The 21,827-nt window shown below is 36.4% G+C and overlaps 1 protein-coding gene across 1 annotated transcript; it reads right to left on the bottom strand.

Moving 5' to 3' along the window:
• Positions 1 to 1,240: 1,240 nt before the first annotated feature.
• MS3_00010847 (uncharacterized protein) lies at positions 1,241 to 21,096 on the bottom strand. The gene is made up of 14 exons (XM_051219255.1): positions 21,053 to 21,096; positions 20,762 to 20,961; positions 20,644 to 20,717; positions 20,435 to 20,608; positions 18,486 to 18,581; positions 16,829 to 16,934; positions 16,682 to 16,776; positions 13,915 to 14,128; positions 13,741 to 13,861; positions 10,170 to 10,449; positions 8,771 to 8,953; positions 6,469 to 6,627; positions 2,553 to 2,641; positions 1,241 to 1,444 (listed from the first exon to the last, which is right to left on the bottom strand). The coding sequence occupies exons 2-14, from the start codon at positions 20,814 to 20,816 to the stop codon at positions 1,327 to 1,329; spliced, it is 1,764 nt and encodes a 587-aa protein (XP_051068513.1). The 5' UTR covers positions 20,817 to 20,961; positions 21,053 to 21,096; the 3' UTR covers positions 1,241 to 1,326.
• Between the last annotated feature and the right edge of the window lie 731 nt (positions 21,097 to 21,827).

Here is a 21,827-nt window from a genome sequence, read left to right as displayed (position 1 = left end):
ATATGAAAGCTGTTTATATACTTAGATCCAAATAATGGTTCGAATGCATGGATGGTTAATTATTCAAAGGATTCTTTCCTTTTTCATACTTATGTTGTGGTCAACTCAGCCACTATCAAGATCAATATTGCAGCATGGGACTATTGCCAAAATCAGAATAATGATGTTCACAGCCCATGTACATTTACAGGTTGGTGATCATCTACACGGGTATCTCTTTGCGGAAAAAGGTCCGGCTGGCCTAAGATATCAACTTAATGAAAGTTTTTCAAGATGGTAATAAGTTCGGACAGTTGTCTGTCTCGACAGTTTACGATATAACATAAAATTTTAGAGGATATCAAACTGCTATTGTCATCATCTTAGGTTAGAAATCATTACTACTGTCTCATAATTCGTAATTCTCAAGGTAGGAATTATAGATCGGAATAGTTACTTTGGTCCACTTAAATTATTTTCACATCTCGTCCCAATGGTGAATTCCTATCGATTTGCCTCACAGACACTCGATATCTTTCTAGGATATGCTTACCCAAAGAGGGAGTCTGAATTTTATCCTAAGAGAATCAAGACTTAAACAAACTGATAACTGTGTAGAGAAACCAATACAACATCTCCTGATCTTTCGTGCTGACCAAAATCCTGGTGATCGTGTTGTAACTAGCCCACGAGACTTGAGTTTTTGTTGTTTGACAGTTAAGCTAGTTTGTTTGAGAAGCGTGACTCAGCCCCCAATGCCCTGGTACGACTGAGGGTAGGGGAGTTCACTCCCCCCCTCGAAATGCTCTTACATGACCACGTGCATACAACCACTGCCACACAAGTCCTACTCACTGTCTTCTCGCGGCATCACTTGTTTACGAAATCGAGAGGACGAAAAGCGAACGTCCAGCACTTAGAACGGGTTGGTAGATATGAAGGTACTACATAGAGGAGTTGGGAAACCCTGATTCTAAATCAGCGGTACACATGGGCTCCACGATCCGGAAGGAACAACGGCGTATGAACCAATCGTTGGTGACCGGCTACCATGATACTTCATCTCCTTACGTTTCTCTACTGCCTTGTGGATTAGACTTCTAGGTCAAAGATCGCGCCGTGGCCTTCTAAGAAAACCACTTGCCTCAGTCTGAACACCTAGGCGGTATCTTAGCCTACACACAAATCGGATGATTTATATGGCACATATCTATTTGGTGCTCTCTTGTACCAATGTTTATATGTTTAAATAAATAAACAGTAACAGAGGAATTTTATTGATCAAAAAATAACACGAACAATAATTAAATCTAACTTCTTTTTACATTTTTGCATTCTCGTTAAGTACTATGAGGTTTGCAACTTAGATAACGCGATTCTTGACTTTCGTTTTGATTCCAATTCAACAATATGTAACCAATGTTCAAGAGTGGGAGATTGCAATCCATAAGTTAGACAATGAAATCTAAATAATTTTAAAAATCATTTGCATATATTAAATTTAGGAATTGATATATATTAGTAAAACGTTTTTATGACCACACATATAGGGTAAGGAGGTTGTAAGCTTTCAGTATAGCATAGTTGAAGGAAAAGAGCCATTTCAACTGTGGAGGACATTACGTATCATATTATAAACAAGTCTAGTTTAGATTACAATTGTTGAGGATAGCCAAACATGCTTGGATTGTTGCGTAAGACAATCAGGAAACTTTTTCCAGAGTCGTCATCAAATCAAACTATATTATCTGTGTATTCTAAGTCAATAAGTGGATCTTGAAAGAAGTCAGCTCGCAAAAAGTTAGATAGTAAGAATGTTATCTGTAATGAGATGCCTAAGACAAAGTTAAATAAAAGTGGACAGCCCAGACAAACATCAACTTGAGGTTGACAATTCCGATGATAGGGACTTTGTTGGAATGAGTAGGATTACAGCATTCAGTCAGTCAGTCAGTAACAACGTGGAACTTCGTACGTACGTACATCAGTTCGAGTTGCCACACCACATTAGCACAGAGATGCAGTGGTCGATCCAAATCCCGTAGTGGTAGTAAAATTATAAGCTGTAATCAGAAAAAATTAGGGTTTGAAAGATGTTATTCAATAGTATAATCCAGTGAAATAAATTTGGAAAGAGAAAAAGAAAGGGACATGAAGAAATCAGAAGATTAGAATTTGGGAGAACACAAAGAGTGTATGCACCTGCGCCATTGCAAACGATCTTGAGCCATGTCATTCAGGGTCTCTAACCATTGGTTGCTATCATCTCGCGGTCCCCAACCAGGTAGTTTACACCTACCGACATGACTCAGACCACTTGTCAGTGACTTCATGGACTTGTGCCATATTTTGGTCTGACCGCCCCTAGCTTTCTTCCAACCTGCTCCTATACCACTGAACATCGCAGATCGAGGCAGTCGGTCGTTGGGCATACGTAACACGTGTCCCAGCCATCTCAACTGATTACAGCACTATACATCATAATAGAGAAAATTAAATGTTAACAATACGAACTCATCGTTTACAAGTAAAACAAATCATGATAAACGGGATGATTTTTCAATATGTCATACCTGAGTAAACACAACATAACTGCAAATTCATCGGCTTCTATATATGTTGACTTATCCCTGCGCCATTGAACAAAATCGTGATTGATTCGCTGTAAATATGTAAAAATTAACGAAATTACATCAGACAAAAGGTAAAAATGCCTTTATTGTATGGTTGATAAATATATTAATGGAAACTGTAACCCCCAAGGATTATGTAGTGCAATAGTTCGATGACTTGTCTATAACGTAATATAGTTACAAGTATTTGATCTGGCATAAGAGCATGGGTTGCACTGTTTAGAATCGGTAAGAGTGGAATGATTAGATTAGGCAAATGAAATAAACCACAAAGAGACGCCGATAAAAACGCTTTGTGAGTATAGGGTTATAGGGTTTGTTAAGTTTTTGATTGAGATTATGACTCGATTGATGTTAGACTACTGGACGACCGTTTCGTCCTATTGTGGGACTCAGAGGTGCGCATCCATGGTCCCGCTCGCGGGACCCAGTGCTTCCAGGTTTTTAATTGGTTCATGATCTCAATTAAAACGCTTCATCTGTTTTAAAAGTTAACTTTTCTATAATTTAGCTTTCTTTATAACTATTTGGTGATTTCTTTTTTGGAATCAAGACTTACTTTACGATTACTGTTATATTACTTTTATCGGCTTTTATAATTACAACTGTTTTTTTACTTTAATGAATTTAGAGCTCTCAATTTCTCTCCCGAAACAATAGATAAAAGAAGTTTCTTTTTCATCAAAATGTGAGATATTTCTTTACATATAGGATGAGGTTGATGAGTCAGTTAGTCAGCAACAACCTAGAACTTCTTACGTACGTACATCAGTTCAACTTGCCATACCACATTACACAGATATACAATTGCCAATTCGAATCCCATAATGGTAGAGGTAGTAAAAGTACAAGCAGTAATCGGAAAGATTAGGGTTTGAAGATGTTATTCAAGAAGTACAATCCAGTGAAATAAATTCGGAAAGAGAAAAAATAGTGGACATGAAGAGTTCAGAAGATTAGAATTTGGGAGAACACAAAGAGTGGATGCATCTGTGCCATTGCAAACGATTTTGAGCCATGTCATTCAACGTCTCTAACCATCGTTTGCTACTGTCTCGTGCAATTGATGAACAAAATCACGTTTTTGTGGATTACCAAATATCCATACACCTGAAATCCTATTAAGACCTATGGTGAATTGCACAAACACTCCACAATATGCTTTACCTTAATAATTGAGCAGTATACTGAAGTCACTTCAAAATAATCTACATTACATCGCTTACTTTTGTTAGTGCCATCACGGCGTGTATTTGGTTCGAATATTCACATGACTCATTTGTCATTATTAAAAAGATTCATCTTAGAAACTTTTCTAAATTGATAAATACTTTCTTAGCCCACATTAAATTAACTTCCGAAAATAAAACTGAACACAGTGAACAATCATGGTTAGACTGTTTAGTGAAAAGGAATTCAAGTAGCCTAAATCTAACCGTCTACCCTAAGCCGATACATTCATTTCAACCAACTCAACACATCCACCACTAACTGAAAAACTTCTATGGTTCTAAATTTATTCACATGAGCCTCAAAGATCACTGAGTAAGATGAACATGAATGAAATATCTTGGGTTGATTGCTATCTCCATTACCTCAAAACAGGACAGAGTCTACAGATTACAAAGTGCAGATTGTGATGCATTCTATATTTCAGTCATGACACGTGTCAAAGAACATCTGAGCTACATAAAAGACTTTTACAATTATAAAGAAAGGCAAGTGGTTGAAAGTTTTTAGATACTGTTACACTGTACTGTGCTCAATAGAAAGGAGGGACAAACCGTCCATCCAAGTATCCAAACATTTAATTCTGTCCACATCTCAAACCACTAACAAACAAACAAAATTTTTTAACTCTACACTTTCAAATTAGAAATTTCACATTTCCCACTTCCACTAACAACACACACACACAAGTAGTTCTTACACAATCACTGGCCGAAATGACATGACATTAGCATAATCAAGCATATTTTAACTTCTATTGAGAACTAAAAATATTCTGTTTTGTTTCCTTTGTACTATTTGAGATGGTGTTCACTTAATTTGATTGTTTATTCTCTGAAGAAGCAACTTAATTTACACCAGCTTTCAAAACGTTAGGAATACAATTTTCTATTCATTGGCCTTTTTACAAATAGATTGTTATTTTTTTTTAATCTTGACTATCTGCTGAGTGGTCAATTTATCTGAAATTTTATTGATATGAAAAACCGATTTTCGTAAGACAACGATAAGAAAATTAGAAACACTAGACAGTCATTTTGTCCTAGTATGACAGTCCTCAGAATCGTATATTCACGATCTGGAATCGAACCAAGAACCTTCGGTGATCAATTGAAGACAATGTAGGATGGTCTCGTAATATTGTGGGGATTGGCTAAAGTTAGACCTTTATACCGTCGGATATCAGCATGGTAGTTTGAAGGTTAGGCGTTCGCGCGCAAGACCGAAAGTCCTTAGTTCGATACCCGCATTCACACGGTCGTGCATGCACAATGTTGAGGAGCCCCATATTAGGACGACACGACCGTTCAGTGGTCAAAGGTTTTCAATGGTTGTCAAACTTAGATCGCTTTGTAGTACCGAAAAAGTTCAACAAATTTCACAAACCCATACTGATAATTATTTAGAATTATCAAGTCAAACCTACTTAATGATATTTACTTTCTCACGGTAAGTGCATCAACATATAATGAATTACACAATGATTACGACATTTTTAGTAAATGTACTTCAATTCTTTAAAATCATTCTTATTAAGAAATAACATATATTATGACCATTGCAGCAGCAATTTGGAAGACTCTCCCAAATTGTACGAGCATTCCGTGTACCTGAATAAAAGGTTGCTCTGGTGGACAGAAGAGGCATCAATCTCGTGACTTTCGAAGGAACTCGCCTTTCACCATGGGGCGTCATAACTCTTCTAAATGAAGACCTTCTGACTCCCAGGGCAGAGTTTGAATATTTTTTTTCTGGTTAGCGTCTTCTTAGCGAGTTAGTTTTCTACGGGATGGGTTTGCTAACCCCATATGCCCAATCCTCCTCCTTTATTCGGGCTAGGAATCGGCAGTAGCTCTAGAAGGGCTCCGTACAAAGTCATTATGACCATTACCCAAGATATTTAATCAGATTATAACTGTTAACTATTCATTAGATTACTACCTTTATTTATTTATTTATTTAAACACATAAACACTAATACAAGGAGGCACCACATAAATCATTCGATTTGTGTGAGGGCTGCGACACTGCTCCGCTGGTGCTCAAACCGAAGCAGGTGGTTTTCTAAGGGGGCCACACCCAGAGCCTTCAACCTAAAGGTCTGATCTACAAGGCAGTGGAGCAACGTCAGGAGATACAATCCCATAGTAACCGGTGACCAACAATAAGTTCATACTCCATTTGTTCTTTCAGGATCCTAAAGCCCATGTGCACTATTGGTTTGTAATCAGGGTTTTCCAACTTCCCTAGGTGGATTTTCCGTGTCCACCAACCCGGTTAAAGCGCTGGACATTCGCTTTTCATCCTCTCAATTTCGTAAATAACACTCGCTTCGAGAAGGCAGTGAATAGGACTTGTGTGTCAGTAGTTGTATGCATGTGAGAGCATTTTGAGAGAAACAGCTGGCTCTCTCCACCCTTGGCCGTATCATGGCATTTGATTTAGTACAAACGTGTATCAAGCAATGTTTAATAACAATTTATAGCGAAACGAGGAAAAGAGAGAAAAAGTAAGGGAATCGTGATTATAGTTATGTATGAAAAACTAGCGAGTTTCCATAAACTGGATATTTTAAAACTTCTATATAGGATAAATATATGGTAATCAATATTAGATACATAAATACCTCTTGTAATTCAGAATCCATTGAATAATTTTCATTGCTAAGTGATAATATTGTCAAATATTTACGCATATCATCTAATTCAGTTTCAGAAATATTGCTATGAACATCATTTTCTATATTGTCAAAAGATTCCGGTTCCCATGGTAATGATAAATTAGACTATGGAAATAAAATACAGATACGTAGATAAGAAACCAAATGTAATAAAGATGAAGAAAAGTAAATTCAATACAGTTATATGTCATAACTTGTGGTTTTGTACCCTATTAATATAAGGCGTAATGATACCGGACCAACGACGCGTAAAACAAGTACGAGTAGTCTAGAGTCTTTATTGATCCTGTTTCCCGTCTAACCATGCCTGTTAAGTCCAGAACATCAAATCTCAACCTCTGCGATATGAATCATTTATTTCAAACATACTTCGTTTATATACAAATCAAACAGACCATATCGTACCATAAAACAGGAGACAACATTTGTACAAGATTTAGCCAAAAGTGACTGTGAATAAGGGAGATAGTAACTGATAGACTGGGCATAACTCAAGAACGGTAAATCGCATAATAATAGTCCATAGGTTAAAATAAAACCAATAATAAGAGCAACACGAATATGATTAGTTTAGTTGCCTAACCATTATACGATAAAAAATATACGTATAGTATTGGTCTATAAATGAATCCCAAAAGTTACCATTCATTATTCTCATCGGGATATAACACTATAGTATTAGGAGAAGTTAAGTGGCATCCCTGACTACATAGAAGTTACGCAGAGCTCGAACATGAGACATAATGATTCAATTATGGAATGTTGTAACCATTAAAACTAGTTTACTACAACACGAAATGGTAATTAGAGACAGATTACTACAGACGATATGTCCTAAATGTGTAACCCAAATGGATACTAAATAGTTAAGTTGTACTTTATTTGTAAACATAAGAATGAGATTTCGAAATAATTCACCAGCTTACATCAGTTTGTGATGAGAATTACCACCGATTTCTATAAAATCCTCACAGACATGAAATAGAGACTTAATGGTTGAAACACACTTTTTTCTAACCAATAGACTACTAACACAAATTCTGTTTCGTATATTTCGATTCGACTCAGTCAGTAACAACGTAGAACTTCGTACGTACGTACATCAGTTCGAGTTGCCACACCACATTACCACAGAGATGCAGGTGTCGATTCAAATCCCGTAGTGGTAGTGGTAGTAAGAGTATAAGCAGTAACCAGAAAGATTAGGGTTTGGAGATGTTATTTAAAGAGTATAATCCAGTGAAATAAATTTGGGGAGAGAAAAAAAGAGACAAGGAGGAATCAGTAGATTAGAATTTGGGAGAACACAAAGAGTGTATGCACCTGCGCCATTGCAAACGATCTTGAGCCATGTCATTCAGGGTCTCTAACCATCGGTTGCTATCATCTCGCGGTCCCCAACCAGGTAGTCTACACCTACCAACATGACTCAGACCACTTGTCAGTGACTTCATGGATTTATGCCCTGTTTTGATCCAGCCGCCCCTAGCTTTCTCCCAACCTACTCCTATATCACTGAACATCGCACGTTTTATTGGACTATCTTGGTAAAATTACTATTTCTTGTACAATATTATACTTCACAGATGATGTACACTATATTATATTTAGATAATAACCATAAGTCAATTATTAAGGATCTTTCAGAAGAATTCTTCACAGTAAGTTTCAATAAGAACACATGATTAAAGGAGTTCAAGTATATCTAAAAACAGATAGTTTTAAAAGGCAATTTTAATTTATCACTGCCAATTGCCAGGGAACGAAAGACAGATCATATGCTATTGGTAAAATTGATAAAGCAGCTAACTAAGTATCTGATCTAAGTTACCTTTTGCATGTCTGTGTCTACTTTAGTGCATACACATAAATGTATACATGCACCAGTTATCCACATCATTATTTAAGCCTTAAAAATAATGCTTCTCAAGTAGTTTTGGTTTGCTTTTTCTCAGTGTCTAACATAGTAGCTGAGTCAAGAGTTTAGAACGTGTTCCATATTCAGTCAATCAGAACGTTGAACAGAATTTCAACTCAGGTATCGTGCTTCCCGGAAGATATCAATGTCTTACGTTTGATCTTATATGTATAGACTATTGAGGTTCTTCAACTGATATCATTTCTCTTTAAACAAATAGAAACACTTAAAAGTTGATCACATATAAACAAGATATTCAACTGTTTACAATACTTAGGGCGTTTATGTACTTCGTAACTAGGAGCGATTGATGAAATGATGTAAACTTACTTTAATTAACGATGGTACAATAGACAGAATTAGTACTCGTACATTTGTATCCCAATCTTGTGTGTAAAATTGAAAATCATATAATAAACGTTGATTAATAGCTACAGAACTTAAAGCTTGAAAATTTAATAAGCCTTTTTGTTGTAATTGACCGGAATCCATTTCTAATTCATTGATAAGTATCTAAAGAAAGTGAGGAGAATGTTGAGGAAAATAAAACTAATAAAGTTCAAAAGACAAATTACTTATCAATTCAAGCCTAAACACTGAATGCAAGTGCAACATACACAATCTCTCATCCTTCCAATGGTTTTAACACGCCTTCTAGTGTATTTTTGTTTCTATTATTATATTGTACTTATTATTCAGTAGTTAGTTATTATTAGTTATTTATATTCAAGTGACATTATGAATTTTATGTCTTTCATTTATTCGTTATATCTGTACAATTAACCCCCGAATGCACTGGTGTGGATGAGAGTGGGGAGAGTCAGCTCTCTCTCTCGAAATGCTCTCACATGGTCACATGCATACAACTACTGACACACAAGTCCTATTCACTGCCTTCTCGAAGCGAGTGTTATTTACGAAATTGAGAGGATGAAAAGCGAATGTCCAGCGCTTTAACCGGGTTGGTGGACACGGAAAATCCACCTAGGGAAGTTGGAAAACCCTGATTACAAACCAATAGTGCACATGGGCTTTAGGATCCTGAAAGAACAAATGGAGTATGAACTTATTGTTGGTCACCGGTTACTATGGGATTGTATCTCCTGACGTTGCTCCACTGCCTTGTAGATCAGACCTTTAGGTTGAAGGCTCTGGGTGTGGCCCCCTTAGAAAACCACCTGCTTCGGTTTGAGCACCAGCGGAGCAGTGTCGCAGCCCTCACACAAATCGAATGATTTATGTGGTGCCTCCTTGTATTAGTGTTTATGTGTTTAAATAAATAAATAAATAAAGGTAGTAATCTAATGAATAGTTAACAGTTATAATCTGATTAAATATCTTGGGTAATGGTCATAATGACTTTGTACGGAGCCCTTCTAGAGCTACTGCCGATTCCTAGCCCGAATAAAGGAGGAGGGTTGGGCATGGGGTTCGTAACCTCATATCTTTTTGGTGCCTCCTTGTATTAGTGTTCATGTGTTTAAATAAATAAATAAAACCTATAAATCATTTTCACTCTTATTCTTCGCTAACCGATGGATATTCCATGCAAACTCTTCTTATTCTTCTATAGTATCATCTATTTATCAAATTACTATTAATAAAAACATAGAGAAAAGAAATTTTCGCTGAATTCTCTTTATTCTTTATTCAGTCACATGTTGGGTTACTTCAATTATTTTAAAAATATGTTATCAATAAATGGTTATTCACATAAATAACAACTTACTTCAGTCCCTTGTGGTAACTGTAAACGTCCAGGATTTAAATGACCTTTATTCATATCACGAATAGGGAATAAACATGGTCCATCATTAAGTGATTTTATTGTAAGGTTTACAGTAGCTAAATGTGTAACTAATTGTGGTAAGAAATTATGCAAACGATTGTATAGTTCAGATAATAAATACTTATCAATATTATTTGATGATGATTTTGTTGCAATTGAACGACTGGCATACACATTCATAGCTGGTAAATGATTAGGATATTGTGAATCTATAGTTAAGCTAAGAAAAATAAAGAGTATTTTGTAATAAGAAAGAAGGAAAAAATAAGGACAATATAAACATAAACACAATAGAATGGTGGAGAATATTTGTTGTTCATGATGAGGGATTGAAAGATGTTATATCCTATCAACTGGATGGATAGTCAAGTTGAGAAGTATACATTGTCTTCCTAGATATTATCGTCTAGGTATACATCAAAGAATAAATCTTTTTGATGTCGTCTAAATAGACAATGAATCGTTAATGATTAAACAGTTTAAGTCAGAGAACATATTAGCTTTGAAAGAAACACAATAGAAAGCTACCATGGAAATAAAATCGATTAATCTTGTAAATTTCACTATCTATTGAGCTTACTTACTTACTCCTGTTACTCCTCGTGAAGGAGCATAGGTCGCTCACCAGCATTCTTCATCAAACCCTGTCCTGGACAAACCTTTCCAGCTCTTTCCAGTTGTTATTCATCTTTTTCATATCTGCTTCTATTTACCGACATAATGTGTTCTTTGGCCTTCCTCTTTTTCGCTTCAATTCGGGATTCCAAGTTAGTGCTTGCCTCGTGATGCAGTTTGATGATTTCCGTAATTTATGTCCTAGCAACTCCCATCGTCTTTTCCTAATTTCTTCTTCAGCTGGAATCTGTTTTGTTCTCTCCCACAAAAGGCTGTTGCTGATAGTATCCGGTCAATGGATGTTGAGTATCTTGTGTAGACAGCTATTTATAAATACTTGTACCTTCTTGATGGTGGTTGTTGTAGTTCTCCAAGTTTCAGCTCCGTACAGTAGAACTGCCTTGACGTTCGTATTGAAGATCCTCACTTTGATGTTGGTTGAAAGTTGTTTTGAGTTCTTCAATTGTAGGAATGAGGCCCCTGCTTTGCCAATCCTCGCCTTTATGTCTGCATCTGAACCTCCTTGTTAATCGATGATGCTTCCCATGTATGTGAAGGACTCTACATCTTCCAGAGTTTCGCCATCAAGAGTGAATGGACTGCCGTTCTCCGTTTTGAATTTGAGGACCTTGGTTTTCCCCATCCATTGAGCTTACTAATATTTATTATCAAAGAACTGTCATGATGTCAGACTAAAATCTATTGTAATTCTGTCTATCAATTCTAAAGCTAAGACGGAAATGAAAGGAATTTTCATGGGTTTATGGTAACTTATAATACAAACAAGTCCCAAACTAATGTAAGTGGAGCTTGTGGTTTAAACTTTGGTAAGTCGTACACAATGTAGAACATAGTACATATATACATCAGTTCATGTTGCCACTTCACATGAATACAAATACCAGAACAGTAGAAGTAGTAATATTATTGAGAAAAAACAGTAGGGATAGAAAATATAATTCCACAACAAGGAGGGAGGTCACAGCATAAAAAAGATGTACGATAAGTTTAAAACGCAGGATTTAAGGGGTATGCTAGTAAAGTTGGTAGATAATCTTACGTAAATTGGTAACTGAACAACCAATTATGCAGTGAAACATTGCCGGTAAGAGTAGAGGATATTCGTAGGTTACTAGTATTCGACCATAGGTGTCTTCGAAGCATTGCTCGTATATCCTAGGACCACCGAGTAAGTAATACAATTGTTAGGAAACGAGTACTAGGTACAGATGGAAAATCAATTGATGAAGTAGTGAAACCTACTTGGTGACATGGCTCAGAATCGATCACAATGGCGTCGGTGCATACACTCCCTGTCTTCCCTTAAACTAAGAGATTAAAATCACTTCATATCTTTCTTTCTACTAACTAATTCTTTCTTTCTGTACTGTATCCTTATATGCAATCTTTCTCCTATATATTACCACCTTTGACCTAACCACTCCTATGAATCCAGTGTTCATCTTGCTGTGCTAATGAGGTATGGCAACCTGGACCGATGCATATATGTGCCTGGTCCTACGTTGTAGCTGACTGACTGACTGAGTAGTGAAACCTCATCAGTTGAAATGGCTGGGATGCGTGTTACGTATACCCAACCACCGAGTGCCCCAACGTGCGATGTTTCATGGCGTAGGCGTAGGATGGAAGAAAGCTAGGGACCGCCAAACCAAAACATGGCACAAATCCATGAAGTCACTGACAAGTGGACTGAGTCATGTTGGTGGGTGTAAACTACCTGGTTGGGATCCGTGAGACGATAGCAACTGATAGTTAGAGACGTTGAATGACATGGATCAAAATCGTTTGCAATGGCACAGATGAATCCACTATTTGTGTTCTCCCGAATTCTTCATGTCCCCTATTTTTCTCCTTCCGAATTTATTTCACTGCATCATACTCCTTGAATAGCATCCTCAAACCCTAATCTTCCCGATTACTGTCTATACTCTTACTACCTCTACCACTATGGGATTTGAATTGACGAATGCATCTCCGTGCTAATGTGGTATGGCAACTTGAACTGATGTAAGTACGTACGAAGTTCTACGTTGTCGATGACTGACTGAATTATGCAGCATAACCAATGGTTTAATTTAATAAGTCTAAATATTAAATACCAAAGCAAATAAAAATATTAATAAGGCGTTACGGTTAAACAATCAACTTTTAACTACTTTGTTGCAAGTTCAAAGCTAGTCCACTTAATTCAGTTTTAGGAGTATATAAACCTGAACGCTGTAAATCAGATGGACAAAGGTCAGTAGTAACTCCTGGTCTTTTGATTTACCACAGCGCTATCCAAATTCACAATTAAAACTATGTTTCAATATTACATACTATGAAGATATTGTGGTATATTAAGAGCCCTACATTAAAAGCTAAGAAATAACAAGTATATCCATTTATTAAGACTGACTAGTGATTTACATAATTGCTAGGTTTGAAGCGGTTACGAGTTCACTTAGACTTCGAACGGAACAAAGACTTGTGACCAAAGACCAATAAACTAGCTATTCTATTGCGTCCCAGCCTCGCTAACTAGAGAGAGAAGTCGAAGTCCGAGCGGGGAAGTATATTCCACAAAAGCCAGAAGCACAAGCGATAACAACGGACACAAATCAAAACGTACATATATACAGCACAAAACCGTCCTTGGGAAGCGTTACAAAATAGCAAACTAAAAGATACAACGGGCCAATAGCATTTAAGATTCTCCCAAGTGGGAAATACTACATGAAGGTGAAAAGAGCGCTTTTGGCGCGAAAACAAAGAAATTCAAATTTTCTAAATAAAATTACAAAATTAGGTCCTTTTTCAAGTGAATTCTGAGGATCTAACTTCCCCAACAATAATTTAGTTTAGTAATCATACATATAAGGAAATAAAAACTCACCGGGTTGATATAAGATGTAAAAGTACATATTCAGCTACAATTTGATCACCATTAAATAATGTAGTAAGGATTTGCATTAATTTTATACGAATCAATTGAATATCATTAACATTCTTGCTAACTAAAATCAATTTATTAGAAAATAATTTAACATGAAATATATATACTACTTACTTGATATAATTGAAGTATTATTACAAACAAGAGGATTATTATGTGTTAATGAATGAACTATAAGAGCATGTATTCGAGGTAGAGGTTCATTACATTTCTCTTCTGGTTCACATGAATCTTCTGGTAATGCATCACAAAGGCGTGCATGTTCCAATATACCATACACTTCAACAATATCATTGATTTTCAATTGAGTTTGTACTGTATCATATACCTGATGATTATCACAAACAAAAACAAATGATTTAGGTAAGTAAAAAGATTTTAGGAAAGTTAATGCAGATTTTATAACAAGCGTTTTATGGTGAGAGGTGAGAAGTGTTGGCTAATGAAATGGGTGTTTTATTATGATGGACTTTTGTTCTCTGAGATGGATTGTTTGGTCGATTAAAGCTCCACGACTAAATCGTCTAGTTCAAAGAACGAAACATCAAAATCATTCACCTGAGCTACAAATCTTCACCATCTCAGAAGTTTAATTACTTTCGACCATAATTACGCTGTTAAAATATTACTAGATGGTGTTGGAGATGTTAGATCCCCAGAACTCATTTGGTGAATGTCTTATTTTTGTAATTCTGTTTTAAAAATTTGAATTACTTGTTTTCGCACAAAAAGCACCGATCTTCAGCTTCATGTAGTATTTCCCACTTAAGAGGACCTTAACTGTTATTGGTTCGTTGTCACTATTTGTAACGTTTCCCAAGGACATCTTTATGCTGTATATATACGCTTGAGCTGTGTTTATTATTGTGTTTTCGTGCTCTGTCTGCTTGTGGAATACATTTCCCTCTTCTGAACCTGGACTTCTCTCTTTACTTAGCGAGACTGGAACACATCGGAATAGTTAGCTTGTTGGTCATTGTGTCGCTGAGTCTTCGTTCCGTTCGCAGATTAGGTGAGCTCGTAATCTCTTCAAACATAACAGATGGTTTATTTTTATTCTTTTATTTTATTCAAACACATAAACATTGGTACAAGGAGGCACCAAATAGATATGCGCCACATAAATCATTCGACTTGTGTGAGGGCTGGGATACTGCCCGGGTGCCCAAACCGACAAATTAAACTGAACCATTCAACTTTTTGTCTAATGTCATTTTATACTGGTTAAAAATAGTATCAGTGTTGTGATTTTGCTAAAGAATAATCCTACAGAGAAGGTATTTTTTTCAATACTATGCTACAATAGTGAGGATTGAAAGAGTTCATATTTGCTACATATTTATACTGTTTTCAGATTAATACGTCCATTTATATTGTATCAGGATATTTTCGGCTCAATATGAATAGTTGAGATCATGACTCAATTGAAGCTAGACCACCATGGAAAACCTGGAGGCACTGAACGGCCGTTTCGTCCCATTGTGGGGCTCTTCAGCACTGATACGAACCAACATATGCTCACTAGTAACTGGCTTCAAGAGGTATTTTCTGGAGTTATAGTGAGAAGCAGTGATCAGTGGAGTTCAACCGGGTCTGTTGTGAGATAGCGACTCACTGAAGATATTGGTGGATGTGTCGCTCAATTTCGTGGACTGGTTGAAGTTAGACATTAACACCGTTGGATACCGTCTCAGTGGTCCAGTGGTTAAGCACTCGCGTGCAAGACAGATGGGTCCTGGGATCGAACCTCGCAAGGTGAGGTCGTAGATGCGCACTGCTGTGGGGTCCAATAATAGGACGAAACGCCAGTCCTGGATTCCACTGTTAGCCACTATCCATCTTTGCATATCACCATAGTATTAGTTTATTCAATTTAGAGATCACATTGTGATCAAACGGCCATCCATTGATTCCAGGTTTTCCATCGTGGTCTAGCTTCAATTGACTCATGATCTCAACCATTGAAATTACTATAATATCCACAGAACACTTCTGATATTAATATGAATACTTTGACGTAAATACAGAAAATACTTTCAGTGGTAAAAAAATGTACGGTTTTCTTACGTCACACTTCAATGTAAATATAACAATGATGTTATCATTATTTTTTTGAAAAACATGAACTTAGTGTAGCCAGAATTCGAAGGCTCGTAATGTATAACCAATATAATGAAATATAAATTAGGCGCACTTTTATGTGCTGTAGGTTACCAGATACATCTACTATTTAGGGGCGAAGTCGTACTGTTGACAGCAACAAAGTACTATCCTCAGACAACAAGCATTTCCATTAATCTGAGACGATTACAAAAAAGCTAACCCTAGAAACGACACAACCCATTTTCTTTAAATGGTTCCCGTAACCAGCGATAACACTTTTAAAGTTAAGAGATAACAGATCAAGAACTACTCACAAAAATTCAATGTACGGTCGACTCCAAGCAATTGTCCTTCGATCTCTGCGGTAACAATCTTAGGTCACCAAGACCACTACTAATCCAGTTTACTTTATAGGCACTTTAGGAAGTATCCCTTTGAGGTGTAGGTGACCGAGGAGTGACAACTGCCAACGCAAGCCAACAACACGAGATATCATCTTGTTCAAATTCGAACGAGAGAATAGTCAACCAGTCAAATTATAACCTACGATTTACCTAATATGCTAACAAGAATGGGTTGACTTTTAATGTTTATACTTTTAGAAAAAAATTGGTAGATCAAACTTTTTAACTTGTGACCATCAGTAATGAGGCTACAAAACTCAATCCAATTGTTTAAAGAAAAAGTGTACTACAAATTTGAGACGAATCAGCTGATAAAAAAGAACATGAAGCACTTATAAATTCTCAACATGAAAACATCCTGAATAAAAGCTTACTCGTAATAAAGCCCCAATTTTTTGATCATTATTTTCTTCTTCGATTAAAGGAAAATGTTTACGAGGTTTCACTTGATTCGGATTAGTTTCCATCGCTTAAAAAAAGAATAAAAGTAAAAACCACAGAACTGATTGATAGTAACCAACCTGTGGATTTTGGCTTCTTATGTATTACTTCTGTAGGTTCATTTAAATGACGTTTCTGACCTGATGTTGTAATTGGCGAAGTATACTCACTTTCCTTTACTCTAACGTGATAATACAGTCAAGAAAAATGGCAGAAAAATATCTGGAGGGAAGTAATTCGAATTTAAATTGGAACCAACTATCATTTAGATTAGTTATGCTTTTTCCTAATGACATTCATGTCCTACTTACTTACATGATGCGACTCATTGAGTACGGATTCCCATACTCAGATTTAAGCCACATTTTATGTGCGAGGGCCCCCAAATGCCCTGATATGGCCGAGAGTGGGGTGGGCCCGCCCTCCCTCTCGAAATGCTCTCACACGGCCACGCATATACAGCCTCTGCCAAGGAAGTCCTACTCACTGCCTTCTCGTGGCGGGGGTGTTGTTTACGAAAATGAGAGGACAAAAAACGAATGTCCAGCGCTTTAACCGGATTCCAAAACAGTGGTGCACATGGGCTGGCCCCCGTATCCTGAGGGAACAAATGGCGTATGAACCAATTGTTGGTCACCGGCTTCCATGGGACTGCATCTCCTTACGATGCTCCATTGCCTTGTGGGTCAGACCTTTAGGTTCAAGGCACGGGGGGTGGCTCCCTAAGAAAACCACCTGCTTCGGTCTGGGCTACCGACAGTATCCCAGCCCTCACACAAATCGAATGGTTTGTGTGGCGCATATGTATTTGGTGCCTCCTTGTACCAATGTTTATGTGATTAAATAAATAAATTATGTGCGAGGCTTAGTGATATTATCCGGTTGCCTAAACTAAAGTAGGTGAAGATAAATTATGCGTAGATTACGAAGTTTATTTTGCTTCAACAGGCAATATAATTGGTCATTTCCATTGAAAGAGACCAAGCACTAAGCAAATGATAAAAGACAAAATATGGTAAGCGAATCATTGCCAATGTATCTCAGATCCACTGAACGGAGCAGTAGTGAGCTCAAATGTAAGGTTCTGGGCAAAATTGCTAAATCGACTAGTAAAAACCTGAGTATCTACTGACTGTGATCGGGACATGCATTGTATTTGCTCAACAACCACCTATCTCAACAAACAATGTTAGTTGGAGTAGTAATAGGTTGACAGGAAGCAATAGGTCATGAAACCAAAACGTAGCACCATTTGGTTCATGAAGTCAGTGATTCTTGATCTGACCTATGTTAGTAGATATAGACTGCGTAGTTGCTATCTGTGCGATTATTATTACAAATTGTTGGAGACAATGAGCGATATGGCTCAGATGCATTTGCTTCTTATCACTCTTTAGACCCCAACTTTTAAATTATTTTATATACTTTACGACGCAAATTCATCCTTTCTGTAAGATTCATATTTTCTATGTCTAATCTTTAGTTATACTATTATTATCGATACTACTACTTCGGGTTTCATCTTGCTGTGCTGATGTACTGTTGCAGGTTTTAAGTTGCCTATATCTGATTGTTGAATACAATTTCGTGGGATTACAGACGAAAGTGAATTATTTCAGTAACAAAATATAAAACAATCACTAAAATAAGATATATTCTCCTTACTCAAAAGCTGAAATGGGGATTCATATATCTAAACTAGAAAAAACGTTATAAATATAAAGACAAAAAGGATATTTCCTTGACCCAGGGAGACTCTCCTGGTACTGGTACTATGTAGAAGGACTGGCGTTCAGAAAACTTGACATCAATTGGACTTACATCCTCACTGTTCTGTGAAATAAAACGGTTAAGGTTGCTTTTTCAAGAAATAACACGAACATTATATGAATGTTTAACTACCAAAGCAAGCATAGACTGTTGAAGTTGTATTATAGAGAAAAATGATTAGATGATCAGTGTACTGAAGTATATAGTAAAACTGACCTGAGTTCAAATCTATATATTTGATCTTGATTAGCTCACGCTTATTGTAATGAAGTTACTGAGCAAGTATTTATCGAAACTAACTTTATACCGTACTCAGGACGGACAATAAAAGACATATTGCTTGGTAAAAATTACCACATTTAGACACTTAACTGCAAAGCTCTAACCAAAATAAATTTCCCGAAGGAAAATTCACTGATCACATACAAACTAACATACGTAATAAATGACTATTTCGTTAAAGCATGGACGGTTGTGTTCAGCAAAAATAACGGAGACTTGAATACTTACAGAACGTCACTGTTTCTTAACCTATGTTACATAAGAACATGAATATTCGTGATTATAATTCATCCCTTCTAGAAATAACCGTGTTTTAGGTACATGTAATCTTAAACCACATTATTTGACCTCTAACAAAGAGTTACTGAACTATCAAGAAGTTTGTAATCAAGGATGAATGCTAGGATATATACTCGGTGGTGTTCAAAAGCACGTGACTGCAAGTTACAATTGATTTAAATGAAGTATGCGTTATTAAAGTATTGTCCAGAGACACACTTATCATATACGAGCAATCTATTATCCGCCTTAATTCTTAGCTTTTTTATCGTCATTATTACAAATATCTATTTGACTCATTTGCCGCTATTCGTGTTAACTGTGCTAAGGTAGTGGGGGTATCGATCCGAATATGGTGACAATGACTGTTTGATTCACAGATGACATCACAAGATTAAGCCTCAAACACAATGAAATCAGAAATAATCGTCTTGAAGACATGAATTAACGAACAAAACGGAGCACCTACGTCCAATAATGCAGATAAAAGGGATACGAGAGTTACCGTAATCCATGACTTGATAACCACATATACAGGCAGAGGAATAATCACTAGACGTTTCTCAATCTTTTAGATACACTGTAGAAACCTTCAAATAAAACTAGGGACGTTTAAAGAACGATTAGATATTAAGTGTATCCAAATAGAAAGAAGATAACGCAGTCTTCGGTCTTCGTTATAAGGGCAACGGACCACTTGACTTTATTTAAGATCGCATCGAATATCCAATATCTTGGATACATGATTAATTTTGGTTTTAACATGTCTTATCCGTTTTTTTCACATGAAACTGACCACTTGAGATACTATTCCTAGAAAATTCGGTAGTGAATACCAAGTGTACGACATATAAAGGACCTTGTGGAGCTTTCGGAACTCCATTACAATATGTAGTGTCCGTACCTTTGGTCATCACCCTAATAGAAATTTTAAAACCCTAAGTACAATGCAAAGCAAGAAAAAACATGTCCCATTTTACTGTGGAAGGCGAAAAACAGAAAAAATAGTAAGTACATAAAAAGAGTCCCCAACCAGTAAACAACGAAGTGAATTGTCAATTGGGCCAAAGAGAGACAGTATAAGGTTAGTAAAGAGCTGTTACATCATAAACGGGACAAAATGACAATCAAGTAAATGATACAGGATCAAATAAGAGCGGTTTTGCTTATGTTAAGCTTTCATACAGCTTAATACCATATTTGAAATATAGTTCCAAGAAAATTCCCAGTTGTCAATAGGAAACAGTTGCAAATGAAATAACTACAGGCTGTGTATTGCAAAGGTCAAAATGCTAGGTGAAAAACAAGCTATTTTAAATATCAATTTGACATGTGGTCTAAGATTTGAAACCTACTTCAAAAGAGCTGAAATCCCGATACCTAAGAGACCTGGTAGTGTTGTCATTTGCCGACAGGCGAAATGAGTCCATAAACAACTCTGCATTGAACATATCCTGAACCATTCCAACAACGCGCACCAAATGTCCATCAGGAATTTGTTCTAAGGACACGTTCCCAAATAATGGAACCTGATGTAATAAAGTCAGATGTATATTCAACAAACCTTAGAAGAATGATTCCGCAAGACATTTTGTATCTCAACTAGGAAATCGATTTTGTTATGTTCTTCAGAGCCACCTTTTTGAAAAATAGATGATCCAATTACGAAATTAGTTACGTACCATGAACCTTATCAAAAACTAAAAGTGGGCTCGTCACGTAGTCCTTATATTCCATAATTTACATACACAGCAGAAAATTAGCTTGATGTATTCTCCGCTTGTGAAGAACCGATTTCAGTTCCGGAATATGTCAGTACTGCAGTGTTATTTAAATCGTGAATCAGTCTGACAGTTGTGGTTTACACAGTTGACATGAAAAACTAGGGAGACAAAAAAACGTGGTCTTGGGGATTTTGAAAATACATTATAAGTTAACAGTACAGAAGATGACCAAGAAGGATGAATACGTACACTGGACATTATAAATAAGTCAAATATATCACGCGCCGAAAAACAACTTACTACCTCGCGTCCTTTTAAAGGTCGATTATTATCAGTGTTCTCTCCAGAAAAGTGAAGTAAAATAAACCGTCAAAAATTTTTATAACCAGTACAAACAAAATTCAAATTTTGCTTGTAACTTTATTCCGAATTTCTGAATACAGAAGCCTAAGCTGACTATTTCTGTTATTTGCGTATGAAACAACCGGACGGCCAAGTGACAATGATAACATTGCATGTTTAAAAATACTGACTCGAAAGAATTTTACATAATTCACCTTTTTTGTCAATGCAACACGGATAATATTTTGTTAGTTGATCGTTGTTGATTTCTATAGTATAGCAGTAAGATTTCACGAATATTCAAAATTTAACGAGGCTGTTGTTTTTAAAACCTTCATGATCGAAGACCTCAAAGACAGTCGAAACAGAATTCAGGAATGAAGGAGTTCGAAGTTATATTTGAAGTTATCGATATGTTGATAAGTGATTCGAGCTGGCTAGTTGTAGAGCGACGTGCCTGATGAGGATGTGTGACCGAGAGCATTCAGCTTCGGTGTGTTAAGTGAAACTAATGATGTCATTGTCACCACAGTCAGTAAGATGTACGTTTTACTTTATGTGAGTTCAAAGAATTATGGTCTAGTTTGGTATTAATAACACTTTAATAATAGACCTAATCACGACATTGTAGACTTTTTTGATGTGATCAGTCAATCTTTGAGACCTTGAGTGAAAATCTAAT

This window comes from Schistosoma haematobium, chromosome 2 (genome assembly GCF_000699445.3).
Source record: "Schistosoma haematobium chromosome 2, whole genome shotgun sequence".
In the NCBI taxonomy this organism is placed as follows: Eukaryota; Metazoa; Platyhelminthes; class Trematoda; order Strigeidida; family Schistosomatidae; genus Schistosoma; species Schistosoma haematobium.
This window is presented reverse-complemented; position numbering and strand designations above follow the sequence as displayed.

Coding starts and splice junctions, on each gene's coding strand:
- MS3_00010847 (XM_051219255.1), bottom strand. CDS start 20,816: ATGGAATATAAGGACTACGTGACGAGCCCACTTTTAGTTTTTGATAAG. Junction 20,609..20,643: donor TGCGGAATCATTCTTCTAAG/GTTTGTTGAATA, acceptor TTATTACATCAG/GTTCCATTATTTGGGAACGT. Junction 14,129..16,681: donor AAATTGGGGCTTTATTACGA/GTAAGCTTTTAT, acceptor GATAATCATCAG/GTATATGATACAGTACAAAC.